At 38.1% G+C, this 23,167-nt stretch overlaps 1 protein-coding gene across 3 annotated transcripts in view; it reads right to left on the reverse strand.

The window, feature by feature from the left end:
* Positions 1-505: 505 nt before the first annotated feature.
* Positions 506-23,167, reverse strand: part of C21H11orf54 (chromosome 21 C11orf54 homolog) — a 28,910-nt gene continuing 6,248 nt past the window's right edge. For all 3 annotated transcript variants that reach the window (XM_069565149.1, XM_069565150.1, XM_069565151.1), the window contains exons 2-9: positions 20,741-20,826; positions 19,124-19,222; positions 11,072-11,145; positions 10,791-10,892; positions 9,626-9,802; positions 8,327-8,476; positions 2,535-2,651; positions 506-1,662 (exon numbers count right to left, since the gene is read on the reverse strand). In XM_069565149.1, the coding sequence (XP_069421250.1) occupies positions 1,489-1,662; positions 2,535-2,651; positions 8,327-8,476; positions 9,626-9,802; positions 10,791-10,892; positions 11,072-11,145; positions 19,124-19,222; positions 20,741-20,795 (948 nt within the window). In that variant the 5' untranslated portion in view covers positions 20,796-20,826 and the 3' untranslated portion in view covers positions 506-1,488. The remainder of the gene's footprint in view (positions 1,663-2,534; positions 2,652-8,326; positions 8,477-9,625; positions 9,803-10,790; positions 10,893-11,071; positions 11,146-19,123; positions 19,223-20,740; positions 20,827-23,167) is intronic.

Here is a 23,167-nt window from a genome sequence, read left to right on the forward strand (position 1 = left end):
GATGCTAAAGCTGAAACTCCAATACTTTGGCCACCTCATGTGAAGAGCTGACACATTGGAAAAGACTCTGATGCTGGGAGGGATTGGGGGCAGGAGGAGAAGGGAACGACAGAGGATGAGATGGCTGGATGGCATCACCAACTTGATGGACATGAGTTTGAGTATAGACTCTGGGTGTTGGTGATGGACAGGGAGGCCTGGCGAGCTATAGTCCATGGGGTCGCAAAGAGTTGGACACGACTGAGCGATTGAACTGAACTGAAGGTATTAATACGAAATACAGGAACTCTCTGGTGGTGCAGTGGCTAAGATTCCAGGCTCCTAGTGCAGGGGGTCTGGGTTGGATCCCTAGTGGAGGAAGCATATTCCACATGCCACAGCCCAGAGTTCTCAGGCTGCAACCAAAGATCTGCCATGCCACAATGAAGATTGATCTCCAGTGCCTCAACTAAGACAACACAGCCAAATACACAAATAAAAATTAAAAAATAGAAACACAGTGTCATATTATGAATATAAAATTTTTATTCATTTTTTTTGTTACAGAGTAGTGTTTACTTAAAAGTAATATTTAGGGATTTATACTCATAGGACACATTATAGTTAACATCGAAAGACAATCAAAACATATTTCGTGATGATTTATTATATGCTTAGTACCAAAAAGCTCCTAAATCTGTAGTGTTGGTATTATAAGATTAGAGAGTTGTTTTTTGCAAATGATTATTATAAAAATACACTGAGGAAAATCTCAACCATTACAACTGGTAAAGTATAATTTTGTATTTCACAAAGGACAGTAGTCATATTTAGCAACAGCTTCATTTATAAATTATACACACTTCAAAGTTATATTTTGATGCTTTTTTTCCCCCTTTTCTTGCAAATAACCAACAAGATACAAACTGCTTACAACTGACATTTGTGAAAGGCAAACTGCAAACTTCTAATTATGGTTCCCTTCACCAAAAGAAGTAAAGGTGCTCCCTCTGACCACCTTATTCCATGAAAAAAAAAAAGTGTACTCTGACTTCTAAAATGGATTTTTAAAATTCAGTAGAAAGATTTAACAATAATCAATATTCCAACACTGATTTTTCTAATACCCAGACACATCCACTTAGCAGTTGTGAGACTAATTTGAAAAACTGAATAATGTTATACAAATGTAAATTACTATTAGCTAGTAGAAATAATCACTTGATTCTTAATCATGTTTGTACTTAATTATAAACATAAGAATGATTTTTAGAATAAAAATAATGAAGAACATCTCCATTATGTGTATTGTGTTCCCAATAGTCCCTCTCAGATAGATCTGTGAAATAACACAGAACCCAATGTTAACATAACTTTCATTTCAAAGGCCCCCAAAATAGGGCTTAAGTAGTGAGATCATTTCTATTAGACTTTATATTAGTATTAATTAATGAGTTAATCAATCAATTAACCTTAATTATTACTTTTTCTAAACAAGTACCAGATGATTTAATCTCGCCCAAATGAATGGGTCTCTTTTGGTTGGTCAATGCGATAGAGAAACTCGGCAGGTAAGAAGTATCCGAGGTACTCCACTATATCTGGGGTGGTGTCATAATGGTAGTGTCCACCTTCTCCATGATGACTGAAACAATGAGTGTGCTCCAACCGCAAATCAAACCCCTAGAATGGCAGAGAAGCCATCTGTTAGTCTTCCAATTATTCTGCACAGAACTTAGGCAATAGGAGATCTTTTTAATTTAGGCTACAGTAATTTTTTGGGGTAGGTAATACAGTCACAGGAATCAAAACTCAGAGGGTGCAAAAGTTTATATTCAGTAAAATGTATCTTTCCAACTCCTGCCATTACCACTCCTTTCCTTAAAGGCAACCACAGTAAGCAGTATCTTCTATATCCTGCCAGAAAGATCTATTTTTTTATTACTCATAGGTAGTATTCTGCATCTACTATGCTGTATGTTGTTTTTCTTAAATTAACAATATAGCTTTCAAATCATGAGAGCTTCCTAATTCTTTCCAAATGAGATTTAGATTATTTCCAGCTCTTCTGCTATTACAACAATGATGTCATGAATAACCCTTTTCACTAATCATTTTATCATGTAAGCATATATTTAGTGATTAATTCCTAGACATGTAATCACTAGTTCAAAAGATATAGCTAGTCAGTACGGTGGTAGATATTTGGGAATTAGTCTATATTATTACTTTCCAAGGGTAGAAAACTAGAATATAATGAATAGTATGAAGAACAGCAAATAGATCTGAATCCTGTCCTGATTCTACTATTTAATAACATAACTTTGGATGCTATTTAAAATGTTTGTGGCTTCAGTTCTCCAAAGGTAAAATCTACTTTGCCTAGATCTTAAGTAGTCAGCTACTTGCTTCCTTACCTTTCAAGGTAATTCTAGAAACTATCTTAGTTCTTAATTAAGAACACAAAAAGAGCTTAATTATTCTAAACGAATATTCTAAAAATCAAGCATTACCACTGTAATATCTTGCAATGTAAAAGACAGACACAGACTTACGGGGTCTCTGGAGACAAAAACTGGCAGACAAACCAAAGGAGCCTTCATCTCATAAAAACGCAACCATTTATTCACGTCTTCATCAGAGTTCAATGGACAGGAAGAAAATTCTGCAGGCTACAATAAAAGGACATTAAACATGTAAACATGCTGAATATTACTGAGCTAAAAATTTACATATAATTTCATTGTTAAAAGCTTTAAGCTTTCTTATACATTCTAGTGCTATTTTTGGCCCCAGGAGATTCATATACCCTAGTTTTCAAAAGGACTGCCAATCAGTGTGTACACACTGAAAGATACGAGTGAATAAATAAAGGAGTCTATTGCTGTATTTTTATTTTTCATAGCTTCTCAGCTTTCCTATGAGCATATCCTCATCCCAGTCTTAAATGTTATTATTGCTATTGCTAGATAGAAAAAAAAAAAAGCATGGCATTGAAAGTGGAGTATAAGCATCAAAAAGAATAAAATATTGAGGAATACACTTAAGCAGGCTAAAGACTTGTACACTGAAAAGTGCAAAGCATTGCTGAAATGAATTTTAAAAGACTCCAATAAATGGAAAGGCATCTTGTGCTCATGGATTGGACAATTTAATATTGTTGACATGTCAATACTATCAAATATGATCTGCAGATTCACTGCAATTCCTATCAAAATCCCAATGGTGTTTTTGCAGAAACAGAAAAAAAACCCAAAAACTTCATATGGAATCTCAAGGGGCCTCAAATTGTCAAAACAGTCTTGAAAAAGAAGAAGAAAGTTGGAAGTCTCACATTTCCTGATATCAAGCTTACTACAGCTGTAGTAATCAAAACAGTGTGATACTAGCATAAAGACAGGCATACAGATCAATGGAACAGAAGAGATCCCAGAAGTAAATCCTTGCATATATGGTCAAATGGTTTCTGACAAGGATGCCATGACCATTCAGTGGGAAAGGACTATCGTTCTAACAAACAATGCTTGGAAAACTGATGTCCATGTGCAAAAAAGTGAAGTTAGACCCTTTACTTCATACCAGATACAAAAACTAAAAATGGATAAAACACCTAAATATAAGAGCTAAAGCTATAAAGACTTTTAGAAGAAAACATCAGGAGAAAGTTTTAAGACACTGGATTTGACTTTTTAGACTTGGCATCAATAGTACAGGTAACAAACGGAAAACAAGTGGGATTACATTAAGCTAAAAAGCTTTTGTACAGCAAAGAAAACAGTCAACAAAATGAAAAGGCAACCTATGGAATGGGAGAAAATATCTGCAAACCGTATATCTGATAAGGGGTTAATATCTAAAATATATAAGTAATTCACGAGCAAAAAAAATATTTTTAATGATCAAAGAACTGAATTAGACAGTTTTTCCAAAGAAGACATACAAATGGGCAACAGGTATATGAAGAAGCACTCAATATCACTATTCATTTGGTAAATGCAAATCAAAACCATGAGACATCAGCTCATTTTAGTGAACATAGCTGTTACCAAAAAGACAAGAGATAAAGTGTTGGTGAGGATGTAGAGAAAAGACAACCCTTGTACACTGCTAGTCGGAATGTATACTTGTACAACCATTATGGAAGTTCCTCAAAAAATTAAAAATAAAACTACCATATGATCAAGCAATTCTACTTCTAGGTATATATCCAAAGTAAATGAAATCACCATCTTGAAGACATATCTGGACTCCTATGTTCACTGCAGCATTATTCGTGATAGCCAAGACTGGGAAACACAACCTAAGTGTCTGTCAATGTATGAATGCAGCCAGGAAATTAAAAGACACTTGCTCCTTGAAAGAAAAGCTATGACCAACCTAGACAGAGCATTAAAAAGCAGTGATACAACTTTGCTGACAAAAATCCATATAGCCAAAGCTATAGTTTTTCCAGTAGTCATATATGGATGTGAGAATTGGACCATAAAGAAGGCTGAGCACTGAAGAATTGATGCTTTCAAACTGTGGTGTTGGGGAAGACTCTTGAGAGTCCCTGGACTGCAAGGAGATCAAATCAGTCCATCCTAAAGGAAATCAACCCTGAATATTCATTGGAAGGACTGATGTTGAAGCTGAAGCTCCCATATTTTGGCCACCTCATACGAAGAGACAACTCACTGGAAAAGACCCTAATGCTGGGAAAGACCAAGGGAAGGAGAAGGGGGCGACAGACACTGAGATGGTTGGATGGCATCACCAACTCAATGGACATGAATTGGAGTAAATTCTCGGAGACAGTGGAGGACAGAGGAGCCTGGTATGCTACAGTCCATGGGGTGCCAGAGTCAGACACAACTTAGCAACTAAACAATAACAACAATAATGGATGAATGGACAAAAAAATTATTACCTATCTTTCTAGTTGTGATATATATGAAATATCATTCAGGCTTTAAAAAGCAGGAAATCCCACCATTTGTAACAATGTAGATGAACTTTCACCTTTCACTTTCATACACTGGAGAAGGAAATGGCAACCCACTCCAGTGTTCTTGCCTGGAGAATCCCAGGGACGGGGGAGCCTGGTGGGCTGCCGTCTATGGGGTCACACAGAGTTGGGCACGAATGAAGTGATTTAGCAGCAGCAGCAGATGAACTTGGAGGATACTATACTGAGTGAAATAAGCCAGTTGCAGACAAATACTGGGTGATATCACTTGTATGTGGAATCTAAAAAAGTCCAGTTTAGAAAAACAGTAGAGTGGTGGTTGTCAGAGGCTGAGGTGGATGGGAGTGAAATGAGGAGATGCTGATCAAAGGGTACAGACTTTCAGTCGTAAGATGAGTAAGTTTAAAGATCTAATGTATATCATGTTAACTACAGTTTGTAATGAAGTATTGTTTACTTAATTTTTTAAAAATCCTATAATCATTTGGTGTTTACAAATGGATTGACCTATAATTTTGTTGTAAATAATTTGGAAAAGTAATTAAGTAGTTTCACAATATGTTTTTATATGGGAGATCAGCTGGTTTGCCATTTAAATTTATCAGACTAAAAACTTTAAAACAATATATTTTGTGACAGCTTCATTGTTAAAACAACATTAAAGTGTAACACTTTTACATTTTGTTCATCATTGACTCAGTGGACATGAATTTGAGCAAACTCCGGGAAATAGAGGACAGAGGAGCCTAACGTCCTGCAGTCCATGGGATCACAAAGAGTCTGAAATGACTTGGGAATGAACAACAGTGACACTTCATTCACTCACCTACCAAAAATTATTATTTTTAAATGACTTTTTTGTTTATTTTTGGCTGTGTTGGGTCTTTGTTGCTACATGAGGGCTTTCTCTAGTTGCTGAAAGAAAGGGCCAACTCTCCAGCTTGGTGTGTGGGCCTCCCATTTGCAATGGCTTCCCTTGTAGCAGAGCATGGGCTCTAGAGTGTGTGGGCTCAGTAGTCGTGGCTCATGGACTTAGCTGCCCTGTGGCATGTGGGATCTTCCAGGACCAGGGATAGAATTTGTGTCCCCTGCAATGGCAAGTGGATACTTAACCACTGGACCATCAGGGAAGTCCTAAAAATTATTTTTGAAAATCCTAGATGACCTGGTTTGTCCTCATGTGGTATTTCATCATTAATATCTTATAAATATATTCTTTTTTTTGTTACAGTTAGTCCAGTCCAGTTCAGATCAGTCACTCAGTCGTGTCTGACTCTTTGCGACTCCATGGACTATAGCACTCCAGGCCTCTTTGTCCATCACCAACTCCCAGAGTTTACTCAATCTCATGTCCATTAAGTCAGTGATGCCATCCAACCATCTCATCCTCTGTCATCCCCTTCTCCTCCTGCCTTCAATCTTTCCCAGCATCAGGGTCTTTCCTAATGAGTTAGTTCTTCACATCAGGTGGTCAAAGTCCTGGAGCTTCAGCTTCAGCATCAGTCCTTCCAATGAATATTCAGGACTGATTTCCTTTAGGATGGACTGGTTGGATCTCCTTATAGTCCAAGGGACTCTCAAGAGTCTTCTCCAACACCACAGTTTAAAAGCATCAATTCTTCGGCGTTCAGTTTTCTTTATAGTCCAACTCTCCTATCCATACATGACTACTCGAAAAACCACAGCTTTGAATAGACGGACCTTTGCTGGCAAAATCATGTCTCTGCTTTTTAATATGCTGTCTAGGTTAGTCATAACTTTTCTTCCAAGGAGTAAGCGTCTTTTAATTTCATGGCTGCACTCACCATCTGCAGTGATTTTGGAGCCCCAAAAAATAGTCTCTCACTGCTTCCACTGTTTCCCCATCTACTTGCCATGAAGTGATGGGACTAGATGCCATGATCTTAGTTTTCTGAATGTTGAACTTCAAGCCAACTGTTTCACTCTCCTCTTTCACTTTCATCAAGAGGCTCTTTAGTTCTTCACTTTCTGCCATAAGGGTGGTATCATCTGCATATCTGAGGTTATCGATATTTCTCCCAGAAACCTTGATTCCAGCTTGTGCTTCATCCAGCCCAACATTTGTCATGATGTATTCTGCATATAAGTCAAATAAGCAGGGTGACAATATACAGCCTTGACATACTCCTTTCTCGATCTGGAACCAGTCTGTTTTTCTATGTCCAGTTCTAATTGTTGCTTCCTGACCTGCATACAGATTTCTCAAGAGGCAGGTCAAGTGGTCAGGTATTCCCATCTCTTGAGGAATTTTCCATAGTCTGTTGTGGTCCACACAGTCAAAGGCTTTGGCATAGTCAATAAAGCAGAAGTAGATGTCTTTCTGGAACTCTCTTGCTTTTTCCATGATCCAACAGGTGTTGGCAATTTGATCTCTGGTTCCTCTGCTTTTTCTAAATCCAGCTTGAATATCTGGAAGTTCACGGTTCATGTACTGTTGAAGCCTGGCTTGGAGAATTTTGAGCATTACTTGGTAGCGTGTGAGATGAGTGCAATTGTGCAGTAGTTTGAGCATTCTTTGGGATTGGAATGAAACATGACCTTTTCCAGCACTGTGGCCACTGCTTAGTTTTCCAAATTTGCTGACATATTGAGTGTAGCACTTTTACAGCATCATATAAGATTATAATTTTCATAATGAATTTTTTCCCTAAAACCACAACCATCTTTTTTTTGACAACCATCTTAACAGTTAACTCAATTTACCGAGGTTGGGATTCTAGCAATGGAAATGATCAGTTTCTAAGGCTGGGGTGGCGTCAGGGCAGGAGAGCCTGACTCCAATTTAACTTTGGGCTTCCCTGATAACTCAGTTGGTAAAGAATCCGCCTGCAATGCAGGAGACCCCAGTCCGATTCCTGGGTTGGGAAGATCCTCTGGAGACGGAAAAGGCTACCCACTCTAGTATTCTTGGGCTTCCTTTGTGGCTCAGCTGGTAAAGAATCCACCTGCAATGCAGGAGACCTGGGTTCAATCCCTGGGTTGGGAAGATCCCCTGGGGAAGGGAAAGGCTACCCTCTCCAGTATTCTGGCCTGGAGAATTCCATGGACTGTATATTCCAAGGGGTCACAAAGAGTCAGACACAACTGATCAACTTTCACTTGCACTTTCAAGGCTTATACTCACAGCTATCTTGATCTTTGAAACTAAGAAGAAAGTTCTAATATTATTAACATGAAGAAAGGACTCTAGCAGGACCTTATCATATAACATGCTTTACAGTATTCTTTGTCATTTAAATTTTAAGGTAATATGATCATAGTAAAAGGATCTGTTCAGAAAGTCTTTAAAGGTTAAATTCTCAATGTAATCTTAAAATCTCCTACAATCTTAAGCACATGCACACACACACACACACACACACGTGCAGAGGCCTTTACCATAATGTGAGTCTTCACTTTTCCCTTCTGAATTATGAAAGCACCTCCCATCCCTACAGGCTTATCTCCATAATGTTTTTCAAGAGTCTGCCTCATACATGTCACAAAGTTAAGTTTTCCAGTTCTTCTTTTGACTTTCACCTCAATGACCTAGAGAGAATATAAATATACATACCATTGTTCTAAGCTGTAAAATATTATGCAAATAACTACCAAAGTGAAACATTATATAATTCAGTGCCATCAAGCAAATATTCAATTGTTTGTTTTGAGCACCCAGATATAAGCAGAAGTATCTCAGTCCTCTAAGTCTTAATTATATATATATATATATATGATATATATCATTTACTCTAATAATGTCTTATTCATGCTTTCTTAGACTGAGAAAGAGAGTTATAGCTTAATTTTACAAATTTATAGCTATATTCAACACTGAACTCTTGAGACTCTTATTATATGTCAATATGGTATAAGACTGAGAATTATTTGATTTAAAAGATTAATTTCTGATAACTAGAGAGGAGAAATGACTATATTTTCTTATTTCCTTTAAAATTCTGGACTTCTGTTACCTCCACTTTAGTAGGTATTTTTGCTTCACCACCTCATTTCTCAAAGTGGCTGAAGTAGTTATCTCTTTACAAAATCTGAGAGTTCTCACAACTGCTAAAACTGAAATCATCTTAAAAAAAAAACAGCTTTATTGGGGATACAATTCACATACCATACAATCCACCTATTTAAAGTAAACAATTGAATGGCTTTCAGTATATTTACAGAGCTGTGTGACCATCATTACAATTTTGGAATATGAAATCTTTTTTTTTTGTTGGTACTAACAGGAAATAAATATGAAGTGGGGCATTAATTTTCCTTATCTCTTCTTTCTATAATTTCTATACTCTATAATATAATCCCATCATTTCTAGCTATCTCAATTAATGTCTGATCAGTCAGGAATGAGCAAGTTACATATGTACTAACTGTAGGCAGACATTATCTTCTTCAGCTGCATGGTTCATCTATTTGACTAACTCACTCCCCACAAGAATATCCCATTACCTTTTAGTTCCTTGGAAAAAGGCTACTGTTTATTGTATTATTCTTAACCTTAGTTTTAAATGAGACTTTCACTCTGCCTGCAGTACTTTCTGAATCTTTCATAACTGGATTATTTAAAGAGCTTTGACTTGGGTAGCTTTGGATTTTCTTAAGAAAATTACAGTAGCAATAAGCATTCAGATTTTTAGCTCTCTGAGAAATTTTGGAGAATATTGCATTTATCAACAACATCACCTTCCCAGGTTGGCCTTCACTGGCAAAAAGATTAGCCAGTAACGCACACCCAAAATCATGATATTTCTCACTGTATTTCTCTAGTAGACACCCTCCATCTGCAGGGTTAACCCGAGCAAAGTAACTTCCATTCACAGGAGGTTTGTGTTCATTTTCTGCCTGAACAAGTAGCATAAACTGAAAAGAAAAGTAAATAAGGTATTTAGTCAATCCTAGAATCTCTATGCAAAACAGAATATCTTGAAAATGTGACAAAATATTTTGCCCTAGACTTTAAGACATTTTATTTTAAGATCTAATAATAAAACATGAAAAATAGAATATTTAATGTTAGATTAAAATGTTAAAGATTTACAAATATCAAAAAACTGGAAAAAAACATTTTATAAAATGTTTACAGTATTATGGTGTTTCTATGAGATTGTGACATTTGCTTTAAAATTTCTCATTTACAATTTTTAACTTTTTCTATCTTGAACACTAGGAAATTTATATTAATGTTTCTCTAAAAGGACTTGTATGATTATTGACTAACAGTCACATCTGTAAGAGGCAGTGAGAGAGAATATGCAAACTGAGGAGGTTATTCACTCTCTGTTCATGAGATGTGAAGAAGCACTGATATTTTTATGTTGGAAATGTGTTGACATACACAGTGATGGAGATTACCTTTTATAAATAATAATCATACTACTGGGCTAGATCGCTAGTATTGGTCTGAAGGAGGGAGTTGACTAGGTCATTAAACATTTCATGCATCTTCTGATTGAAAGCTGTCTTTGAACTAGCCAAGGTCAGAGAAGCTAGGAATCCTCTGATGTGTATGGACCAAAATCTTTCACAGTCCAGAGTCCTCGGCAAATCACAACAGGACCTTTGATAGACTCATCTATGACTGAATGTATATCTTAAGAAAATCTAAATTAGAGATTAGTGCTCCATTTCAGTTCAACTAACTGTAGCATGTTCTACACTCTAAATCAGTATCAAACAGTATCAAATCTGTAGAGAGGTATGATATCAACCATTTACAATTCATTCAGAGGACAAGATTTCTGATAAGGCAGTAAAAGGAAAAAGGCAAACAAAGTCTCAAATCAATAAATAAAAATAATTATATTAATATATACTACATATTATATATAACACATGATAATATGCTGACCTCAGAATTGAATCCAAGAGTCTGAAATGGGCCTGCTCCTGCTCCAAGAATAAAACCTCCAGGAAGCTGGATGTCTTTTGCAATCTTATTTAAATCATAAACCTAAGTAAGAGAAACAGCATACTATTTAAAACTGACTTACGTAAATTCCCAGGTTTACTGTTTGTTACTGAGTCCATTAACATTTGCTTGTCACACTGGTCAGTGGATCTTCTAAGAATAAAAACAGGAATCAGTTTCCATAATCTTCATGTGAATGTGAAAAGTAAAAATACACTTACTTTTTTTTTATTTACAAGAGGCAGTAAGTAAGGCACACCTCCTACTTCTGCAATTCTAGTTTTTCCACAGATGCCTAAAAAGAAAATAGACCTTAAAAATAAGTGAACATCTACATCTAAGTATAAAATACCAGAACACACTTATTAAGAGTATGTATCTTTTAGAAGAATTGATGCTTTCAAAGTATAGTGCTAGAGAAGACTCCTGAGAGTCCCTTGGACAGCAAGGAGATCAAACTAGTCCATCCTAAAGGAAATCAACCCTTAATATTCATCGGAAGGACTGATGCTGAAGCTCCAATACTTTGGCCACTTGATGTGAGTACCCAATTCAATGGAAAAGACCCTGATGATGGGAAAGACTGAGGGCAAGAGGAGAAGGGGACGACAGAGGGCGAGATGGTTGGATGGCATCACCAACTCAATGGACATGAGTTTGAGTCAACTCCGGGAGACAGTGATGGACAAGGAAGCCTGGCATGCTGTATAAGGTCCATGGGATTGCCAAGAGTTGGATACAACTGAGCGACTGAACAACAATAACTTTTGGGGTTTCCCTGGTGATCCAGTGGCTAAGATTCTGAGCTCCCAATGCAGGGGGCCTGAGTTCAATCCTTGGTCAGGGAACTAGATCCCATATGCTGCAACTAAAGATTCTGCATAACACAACTAAGACCTAGTGCAGCGAAATAAATGAATGAATAAATAAATATTTTTTAAGAGAGTATACACAATTTACTCTATATCCTGTGATAAACCATAATGGAAAATATAGAAAAAGAAGGTATATATGTGTATAACTGAGTCACTTTGCTCTATAGCAGAGATTGTCACAACATCGTAAATCAACTATACATATATTTTTAAAGAGTATGTAAGTTTTCCATTCTCATCATTTTACAAATAGCAGGGGTCAGAATCTGTATTGGGTTGGCCAAAAGTGTCCTTCAGTTTTTCAAGTAAAAATAAAACACACATTTTTCATTTTTACCTAGAATTTTATTGAACAAAGTATTCACCATTTTGTTCCACTGCCTTCTGCCATTATTCAGGTAACTTCATAATTCCATCTTCCCAACACTTTCTATCTTTTTGAGCAAAGAACTGTTCTCAGTGCCTTTAACAGTCTTTTAGGGAACTGAAATTTTTTCCATGAAGAAAATCTTGTAAAGACTGAAATAAATGGACATCCAAAGATACAATGTCTGGTGAATATGGCAGATGAATTAGAATTTCCCAGTCAAGCTAAAACAGATTTTGCCTGGTCATCAAAGAAACATGTAGCCTTGCATTATGGAGGATTATGCATTTTCTGTTGACTAATTCTGGACACTTTTCATCAAGTGCTGCTTTCAGCTGGTCTAATTGGGAACAGTACTTTTTGGAATTAACTTGTTTGATTTTCCAGAAGGTGCTCATAGTAGAATGGACTCCCTTCCAATCTCTCCATATTCATAACATCACCTTCTCTGGGTGAAGTCCAGCCTTTGGTGTGGTAGGTGGTGGTTCATTTCACTTACCCCACAATCGCTTCCATTCCACATTATTGTACAGTATTCACTTTTCTTCACCCATCACAATTTTTTTTTAAAGAATGTTTTCATGTTATTTAAGTAGAGAATCGCATGTGGAAATATAGTCAAGTAGGTTTTCTCTGCTTAACTTATGTGGAACCCAACGTCAAAGCAATGAATATAACCAAGCTGCTGCAAATGATTTTCAGCACTGGATATTTTGCGTGTGTCAGCAATCTCTTGCATGGTATAACTCAATGGAATTCCAGTTGAGCTATTTCAAATCCTGAAAGATGATGCTGTGAAAGTGCTGCACTCAATATGCCAGCAAATTTGGAAAACTCAGAAGTGGCCACAGGACTGGAAAAGGTCAGTTTTCATTCCAATTCCAAAGAAAGGCAACGCCAAACAATGCTCAAACTACCGCACAATAGCACTCATCTCACATGCTAGTAAAGTAATGCTCAAAATTCTCCAAGCCAGGTTTCAGCAATACATGAATCATGAACTTCCAGATGTTCAAGCTGGTTTTAGAAAAGGCAGAGGAACCAGAGATCAAATTGCCAATATCCACTGGATCATGGAAAAAGCAAGAGAGTTCCAGAAAAACATCTATTTCTGCTTTATTGACTATGCCAAAGCCTTTGACTGTGTGGATCACAATAAACTGTGGAAAATTCTGAAAGAGATGGGAATACGAGACCACCTAACCTGCCTCTTGAGAAACCTATATGTAGGTCAGGAAGCAACAGTTAGACCTGGACATGGAACAACAGACTGGTTCCAAATAGGAAAAGGAGTATGTCAAGGCTGTATATTGTCACCCTGCTTATTTAACTTCTATGCAGAGTATATCATGAGAAACGCTGGGCTGATAGAAGCACAAGCTGGAATCAAGATTGCCAGGAGAAATATCAATAACCTCATATATGCAGATGACACCACCCTTATGGCAGAAAGCGAAGAGGAACTATAAAGCCTCTTGATGAAAGTGAAAGAAGAGAGCGAAAAAGTTGGCTTAAAGCTCAACATTCAGAAAACAAAGATCATGGCATCCAGTGCCATCACTTCATGGGAAATAGATGGGGAAACAGTGGAAACAGTGTCAGACTTTATTTTTTTGGGCTCCAAAATCATTGCAGATGGTGACTGCAGCCATGAAATTAAAAGACGCTTACTCCTTGGAAGGAAAGTTATGACCAACCTAGATAGCATATTCAAAAGTACAGACATTACTTTGCCAACAAAGGTCCATCTAGTCAAGGCTATGGTTTTTCCAATAGTCATGTATGGATGTGAGAGTTGGACTGTGAAGAAAGCTGAGCACCGAAGAATTGGTGCTTTTGAACTGTGGTGTTAGAGAAGACTCTTGAGAGTCCCTTGGACTGCAAGGAGATCCAACCAGTTTATACTAAAGGAGATCAACCTTGGGTGTTCTTTGGAAGGAATGATGCTAAAGCTGAAACTCCAGTACTTTGGCCACCTCATGCAAAGAGGTGACACATTGGAAAAGCCTCTGATGTTGGGAGGGATTGGGGGCAGGAGGAGAAGGGGACGACCGAGGATGAGATGGTTGGATGGCATCACGGTCTCGATGGACGTGAGTTTGAGTGAACTCCCGGAGCTGGTGGTGGACAGGGAGGCCTGTCCCTGTGTGCTGCAATTCATGGGGCTGCAAAGAGTCGGACACAACTGAGCGACTGAACTGAACTGAACTGAACTGAATGTCTCAATTTGATAGCTATCAATTTCAACTGGTCTACTCGACCATGGAGCATCATCCAGTATATCTTCAGCAGAAAACTTCACAAACCACTTTAGACACGTTTGTTCAGTCATAGCACCTTCTCCATACATTGCACAAATCTTTTTTGGGGTTTCAAAAGTCAAGAAACACCTGGAGTAACAAGCAAATTTAGCCTTGGAATGCAGAATGAAGCAGGGCAAAGACTAATAGAGTTTTGCCAAGAAAATGCACTGGTCACAGCAAACACCTTCTTCCAACAACACAAGAGAAGACTCTACACATGGACATCACCAGATGGTCAACACCAAAATCAGACTGATTCTATTCTATGCAGCCAAAGATGGAGAACCTCTGTACAGAAAACAAGAACAAGACCAGGAGCTGAGTGTAGCTCAGATCATGAACTCCTTATTGCCAAATTCAGACTGAAATTGAAGAAAGTAGGGAAAACCGCTAGACCATTCAGGTATGACTTAAATTAAATCCCTTATGATTATCCAGTGGAAGTGAGAAATAGATTTAAGGGCCTAGATCTGATAGATAGAGTGCCTGATGAACTATCGAATGAGGTTCGTGACATTGTACAGGAGACAGGGATCAGACCATCCCCATGGAAAAGAAATGCAAAAAAGCAAAATGGCTGTCTGAGGAGGCCTTGCAAATAGCTGTGAAAAGAAGAGAGGTGAAAAGCAAAGGAGAAAAGGAAAGATATAAGCATCTGAATGTGCAGAGTTCCAAAGAACAGCAAGAAGAGATAAGAAAGCCTTCTTCAGTGATCAATGCAAAGAAATAGAGGAAAAGAACAGAATGGGAAAGATTAGAGATCTCTTCAAGAAAATTAGAGATACCAAGGGAACATTTCATGCAAAAATGGGCTCGATAAAGGACAGAAATGGTATGGACCTAAGAAAGGCAGAAGATATTAAGAAGAGGTGGCAAGAATACACGGAAGAACTGTACAGAAAATATCTTCTCGATGCAGATAATCATGATGATGTGATCACTAATCTAGAGCCAGACATCTTGGAAAGTGAAGTCAAGTGGGCCTTAGAAAGCATCACTACAAACAAAGCTAGTGGAGGTGATGGAATTCCAGTTGAGCTGTTTCAAATCCTGAAAGATGATGCTGTGAAAGTGCTGCACTCAATATGCCAGCAAATTTGGAAAACTCAGAAGTGGCCACAGGACTGGAAAAGGTCAGTTTTCATTCCAATTCCAAAGAAAGGCAATGCCAAAGAATGTTCAAACTACTGCACAATAGCACTCATCTCACATGCTAGTAAAGTAATGCTCAAAATTCTCCAAGCCAGGCTTCAGCAATACGTGAACCATGAAATTCCTGATGTTCAAGCTGGTTTTAGAAAAGGCAGAGGAACCAGAGATCAAATTGCCAACATCCGCTGGATCATGGAAAAAGTAAGAGAGTTCCAGAAAAACATCTTTCTGCTTTATTGACTATGCCAAAGCCTTTGACTGTGTGGATCACAAGAAACTGTGGAAAATTCTGAAAGAGATGGGAATACCAGACCACCTAACCTGCCTCTTGAGAAATCTGTATGCAGGTCAGGAAGCAACAGTTAGAACTGGACATGGAACAACAGACTGGTTCCAAATAGGAAAAGGAGTACATCAAGGCTGTGTATTTTCACCCTGGTTATTTAACTTCTATGCAGACTACATCATGAGAAACGCTGGACTGGAAGAAATACAAGCTGGAATCAAGATTGCTGGGAGAAATATCAATAACCTCAGATATGCAGATGACACCACCCTTATGGCAGAAAGTGAAGAGGAGCTAAAAAGCCTCTTGATGAAAGTGAAAGAGGAGAGCGAAAAAGTTGGCTTAAAGCTCAACATTCAGAAAACAAAGATCATGGCATCCGGTCCCATCACTTCATGGGAAATAGATGGGGAAACAGTGGAAACAGTGTCAGACTTTATTTTGGGGGGCTCCAAAATCACTGCAGATGGTGATTGCAGCCATGAAATTAAAAGACGCTTACTCCTTGGAAGAAAAGTTATGACCAACGTAGATAGTATATTCAAAAGCAGAGACATTACTTTGCCGACTAAGGTCTGTCTAGCCAAGGCTATGTTTTTTCCTGTGGTCATGTATGGATGTGAGAGTTGGACTGTGAAGAAGGCTGAGCGCCGAAGAATTGGTGCTTTTGAACTGTGGTGTTAGAGAAGACTCTTGAGAGTCCCTTGGACTGCAAGGAGATCCAACCAGTCCATTCTGAAGGAGATCAACCCCGGGATTTCTTTGGAAGGAATGATGCTAAAGCTGAAATTCCAGTACTGTGGCCACCTTATGAGAAGAGTTGACTCACTGGAAAAGACTCTGATGCTGGGGGGGATTGGGGGCAGGAGGAGAAGGGGACGACCGAGGATGAGATGGCTGGATGGCATCACGGTCTCAATGGACCTGAGTCTGAGTGAACTCGGGGAGATGGTGATGAACAGGGAGGGCTGGTGTGCTGCGATTCATGGGGTGGAAAGAGTCGGACACGACTGAGCGACTGAACTGAAACTGAAACTGTGTTTTTACCTTTCGTCAAGTAATAAAAGCATAATATGCTGAAAATGTTGCTTTTTTTCTTCTATCTTCAATATTAAAATGGTTTTTAAGATGGTAACAATAACCCTGTATGCGAGACAGCAAAAGAGACACAGATGTATAGAACAGTCTTTTGGACTCTGGGGGAAAGAGAGAGGGTGGGATCATTTGGGAGAATGGCATTGAAACATGTATCATAGTATATATGTAACGAATCACCAGTCCAGGTTCGATGCATGATACTGGGTGCTTGGGGCTGGTGCACTGGGAGGACCCAGAGGGATGCTATGGGGAGAGAGGAAGGGAGGGGGTTCAGGATGGGGAACACGTGTATACCTGTGGCGGATTCATGTTGATGTATGGCAAAACTGATACAATATTGTAAAGTAATTAACCTCCAATTAAAATAAGTGAAATTATATTTAAAAAAATAAAATGGTTACACAAAACTTATCCATTTTGATAAGTTTTTAAAAAACGTATGCTGATATGACAGCTGTCAGAATATAATCTAACAAAATTGTCTGAATGAAGCTAAAGGCAACTAAGTGCTATTAGAGCCATCTTAAGGAAAAAACCAAACGAATCTTTTGGCCAACCTAAAAGTAGCTAGGACCCCTGTCCTATTCTAACTACCTGTGTTTTTTTCCTTTTTTGTTGTTTTTCTGGCTGTGCCACTTGGCTTATGGTATCTGAGTTCCCTGACTAGGAGTCCTAACCACTGGATTGCTGAGGAGTTCCCTATTTGTGTTTCTAATACTGTCATAACCAAGTATGACTTGATATAGTTAGTAACATAAAGGCAATGGAATTAATGGTAAGGCAAGGGCTAGAATGGGGGCCAATGTCTGGATTGGATGAAGTTTCTATATTAGTCTGTAATGACTTAGCCCTTTAAAAGTCTTTTTTTTTTTTTTTGTGGGAGTGGAGGGCTTTAGCTAACATTATATTTTAAGGGGACTTCCCTCATGGTCCAATGGTGAAGACTCCACATTCCCAATGCAGGGGACCCAGGTTTAATCCATGGTCGGGGAACTATACGTATTCCACAACCAAGAATCCACATGCTATGGTGATGATTTCACGAGCCTCAACGAAGGCCCAGAGCAGCCAAAATAAACAGTGTAGCCTTGGGGCAGGTTATTCCTTAAGTGATACCAGTTCAGTTCAGTCGGTCAGTTGTGTCTGACTCTTTGTGACCCCTTGGATTGCAGCACGCCAGGTCTTCCTGTCCATCAACTGCTGGAATTTGCTCAAACTCACGTCCATCAAGTCAGTGATGCCATCCAACCATCTCATCCTCTGTCATCCCCTTCTCCTCCCGCCTTCAATCTTTCCCAGCATCAGGGTCTTTTTGAATGGGTCCTTCCAGTAAGGGACATACAGAACAGTATTCTTGAGCCCTTCTGCAGAACTAAAACCCCCACCAAATGGAAGATGTTAACTACTTGATGAAACATTCTTCACTCCAAAGAGAAAGTTACAGTTCAATAACCTTGAGAACCACAGATCATGGGACCGCCCGAGACGATCTCTATACTGAACAAATGCAAGCCTTGCGAGTACCCTGATCCTTATGAGAAACCCCTCCCCATGACTAACTCCTCCCTAAGACTCTCCAAACCCCACTTCAGTTTGGGACCCACAGTTTTGAGAGCATTAGTCTGCTATGTCTCTCTTGGCCTGGCAAAGTAATAAAGCTATTCTTTTCTACTTCATGGAAAACTCTTTGTCTCTGAGAGTCAATTTGACGCTGCTATACAGAGGCTGTTTCAGTATCAATATTAATGTCCCTCCTCACTTTGAACATTGGTAATCAGTTGACAAATTTGTTGAAGGGATGTAAATATTTAATAGATGATTCAAATAAATACAAGGCTTTTTCTTAAAAGCCTTCAGATATTGAATAAATGAAACAAAAATTATGTTTCCAAAATAGTCACTTGAACAATTAAAAATAAAATTTTCACGTGATAGTCAGATGCTAGCCTACTGAATAGCTATTATATAACCTATGAAAGTTACAGAAGTACATAAAACACCATATTTTCCTACAAAGGTATAAAATGAAATTTGACCAATATTAGAAAACACAGAAATGACGCACAATTTAATCTAAAAGTTGGGGCAATATCCTTTATCTAGAGATAATTTAAGATAATCCTTAAAAATAATTTTGGTTTCAGGAAAAGATTTGGTCTGAAAAGGAAAAGCTAATTGCAAAGACTGCTTACCTTTTACAGGAAAGGTAAATGGCTCCTTAGTTAAATCAGGGCAATCAACTACAGAGACGTGGACTTCAGCAAAGTTATCCCTTAGCCCCTTCTGCAGAACTAAAGAAGACAAAAGAAAGGGTTAACATTAGGTAGAAATTTGCCACCACATATCAAGTCTTCCCCCGATTTTTTTGTGTGTCCTATTTCCAACCTAAACTTGTGTAAATTTTTTTTTTTTAATTTCTGGCTGCACCGCCCAGCATGTGGGATCTTAGTTCCACAACAGGGATGGAATTTTTGCCACCTACAGTGGAAGCAAGGAGTCTTACCCTCTGGAGTGCCAGGAAGTTCCTAAACTTGAGTAATTTAAAAGGAGCCTTGGAGGCCAGCAATTAAGACCCCATGCTTCTACTGAAGGGGGTGCTCCTGCATGCTGCGCTGCCAAAAAAATCATATAAAACAAAAAGGGGGGGAACAATCTTGCTAATGGACTTATTTAGACACATAATTAGACACATAATTAATCATAAGATATGAATACTACTATGCATAAATACTTTCATAAGTACCACTGTAAGCTGTAGTGATTATAAACCACTGAAGATAAACACTGCACTTATTTTCTTTTAGGGAAAGGATTCCAGGAATTGAAATGTAAATATTTAAACTGCTAGAAAGTAAGCAATTACATGCCACACCTTCATTAATGTTTACAGGCAAAGTGTTTAGCAAAAGAGGACATGAAAGTATGTGCTATATGACTTTACTTATCTGCATTTCAAACAAAGAAAACTAATCTAAAGTCACACAAGTCAGAATAATGGTCACTTAAAGTGATATTGACTAAGAAAGTATGAAGAGTCTTCTGGGATACTGGAAACAGTTTATACCTTTTTTTAAAAAGTTTATTATTTGGCCATGCTGGGTGGTATGTGCGATCTTAGTTCCCCGATCAAGGATCTGTGCACCCCTCCAGAGTCTTTTTTTTAAAAAAATATTTATTTATTTGACTGCAACAGGTCTTAGTTGAGGCATGTTGGATCTATTTATTTTTTAATTGGAAGAAAATTGCTTTACAATGTTGTGTTGGTTTCTGCCGAACATCAACTTGAATCTGTCATGATTTTATACAAATATATATATTTTATACAAATACATATATATATATTCCTTCTCTCTCCTGGCTTCACTTTCTTTTTCTTACTTATTAGTAGATCCCTTCCCTTGAATTAATCCTCTGACACTCCTTAAATTCTTGTTCAAATAAGGTGAGATACCTAAAAATATACACAGACAGAAAAAACTAAGCAAGGTTCACTGGCAGTCTGTCATATCAGGAGAGGGGGGAAAAAGTAGTAGATTGGGAACATGATTAATGTATCACAGTAGATTATTTCAAGAGTACTGCAACTGGTAAAAAGTTAATAAAGCAAAACTGTGTACTCTTTGGGCACCACATACATTTAAATCTTGGATTATCATATTCATTTTCATTCTGTAAAGTTAGTATCTCATCAAGACTATTTGAATGGTGAATTTAGGTTTTTTTGAGAGGCAGAGATTTGGACTCTCATATCTTAGAATGTTTTATTTTTTTCTCTTAGGATAATAAAAAAGACTCAGTATAGTATTTACCTCCAACAAGCTCCTCTAGACTTGGCACATGAAAAGAATATTCAGCACAAGCCATCTTCTTTCTTCCTTAGGGGACAAGGCACAACCTTTAAAAGAATAACATAGCTGTTGGGGAAAAATTAGTCTGAACCAACTAAGTCCAAGATGGCAAAAGATTCAACTTCCAGTAGACCTTGAGCCTCCTTGTAAAACATTAGCATCTAAATGGCACACCCATAAGCACCATAACCATAGAAGGCCAAAAAGTGGGTGGTGGCCTAATTCCTGAAAATCTCTGCCCCAAATAGTTGGATTAATCCTCCCACTTGTTAGCCTATGAAGTTACCCAGCCCATAAATACTAACCATCCTACATTTTGGGACCTCTAGCTTTCTGAGCTGGCCCACACTGTCCATCTCTTCTCCAAGGCCGTCTTGCTTTTTGAGACAGACGGCATTCTGTTTACGAAATTAGTTCAGTTCAGTTGCTCAGTCGTGTCTGACTCTGCAACCCCATGGACTGCAGCATGCCAGGCTTCCCTGTCCATCACTGAATGTTGAGTTTTAAGCCAACTTTTTCGCTCTCCTCTTTCACTTTCATCAAGAGGCTTTTTAGCTCCTCTTCACTTTCTGCCATAAGGGTGGTGTCATCTGCATATCTGAGGTTATTGATATTTCTCCCGGCAATCTTGATTCCAGCTTGTGCTTCTACCAGCCCAGCGTTTCTCATGATGTACTCTGCACGTAAGTTAAATAAGCAAGGTGACAATATACAGCCTTGATTTACTCCTTTCCCGAACTGGAACCATCCTGTTGTTCCATGTCCAGTTCTAACTGTTGCTTCTTGACCTGCATACAGATTTCTCAAGAGGCAGGTCAGGCGGTCTGGTACGCCCATCTCTTGATGAATTTTCCACAGCTTGTTGTGATCCACAGTCAAAGGCTTTAGCATAGTCAGTAAAGCAAAATTGGATGTTTTTCTCAAACTCTTGCCTTTTCAATGATCCAATAGATGTTGGCAATTTGATGTCTGGTTCCTCTGCCTTTTCTAAATCCAGCTTGAACATCTGGAAGTTCACGGTTCATGTACTGTTGAAGCCTCACTTGGAGAATTTTGAGCATTACTTTGCTAGTGTAGAGTATGAGATGAGTGCAACTGTGCAGTAGTTTGAACATTCTTTGGCATTGCCTTTCTTTGGGACTGGAATGAAAACTGACCTTTTCCAGTCCAGTGGCCACTGCTGAGTTTTCCAAATTTGCTAGCATATTGAGTGCAGCACTTTCACAGCATCACCTTTTAGGATTTGAAATAGCTCAACTGGAATTCCATCATCTCCACTAGCTTTGTTTACAGTGATGCTTCCTAAGGCCCACTTGACTTCGCATTCCAGGATCTCTGGCTGTAGGTGAGTGATCACACCATTGTGGTTATCTGAGTCATGAAGATCTTTTTTGTGCAGTTCTGTGTATTTTTGAAATATCTCTGTAAATAAATCTACTTCCTATCACTTTGTCTCTCACTGAATACTTTCTTTAGATAAGACCTAAAGACTTGAGCTTCATTAAGTCCTGAGTGTGTGATCTCAAAAGACAGTGGGTTCAAGTCCCAACCTGAGTTGTGAGGTTTCATGAGGATTTACAAGATAAAGCAAGTGTAGCTTAATGGTTGCAAGAGTTCACAGTGCACCAAGCATGAACATCTAAAGCTCTGGAAATGAAAGAGTTCAGTTATGCAAGGAAGGCAAAAGGGCATTTAGGTGTCTGTCCTCACAGAAAGGTAACCACAGCTTTTAGAATTTAATAATCAGAGTGAGAAATGTCCAAGTAACCTCTTTTAATACTAACACCTTAAATAGCTGACATTTAAATAGACAAAAGGAATACCAAACCAAGAGGGCACATGATTCATTTTTCTCCAGTCATGTACCTGGACTGAACATGCAGCTTTCTAACAGTTGGTTTAAGGAAGATAGATGCTGAAGCCAAGGTAGTTAGTTGCTAAGGTTTATGAGTGTTCAAGTGCTTGTAGAATAACAGTTGGTTGTAGGATGCTCAGGTACTTCTGTAATAGATCATTTACTTGTGTTTTCTATTCTGTATTTGACAATTAGGCTAAAAATTACATGAGTTTCTTACACTATCACTTTTACAAGAGAAAATTTAAATTACTAAGAAAAATGGAAATTTCTACAAATGATTAGCTTTTGATATTCAAATCATTTCATTTACAAATAAACTTCTTTTTTGGTAAACAACTTTAATGTTCAACTATGCTGATAACTAATGACGTAGAATTTGATTTTTAAAAAATATATGCTAAGTATTTTACAATAATTAGACATTTATGCAGAGATTAGTACCTTACCTCAAGTGTACAGGTGATGAGGTGCGCAAGCAGACAGAGTTAAATAAAATGTGAGCCAAAAAGCACAAACAAACAAAAGTAATA

The sequence above is a fragment of the Ovis canadensis genome, chromosome 21 (genome assembly GCF_042477335.2).
Source record: "Ovis canadensis isolate MfBH-ARS-UI-01 breed Bighorn chromosome 21, ARS-UI_OviCan_v2, whole genome shotgun sequence".
Classification (NCBI taxonomy): Eukaryota; Metazoa; Chordata; class Mammalia; order Artiodactyla; family Bovidae; genus Ovis; species Ovis canadensis.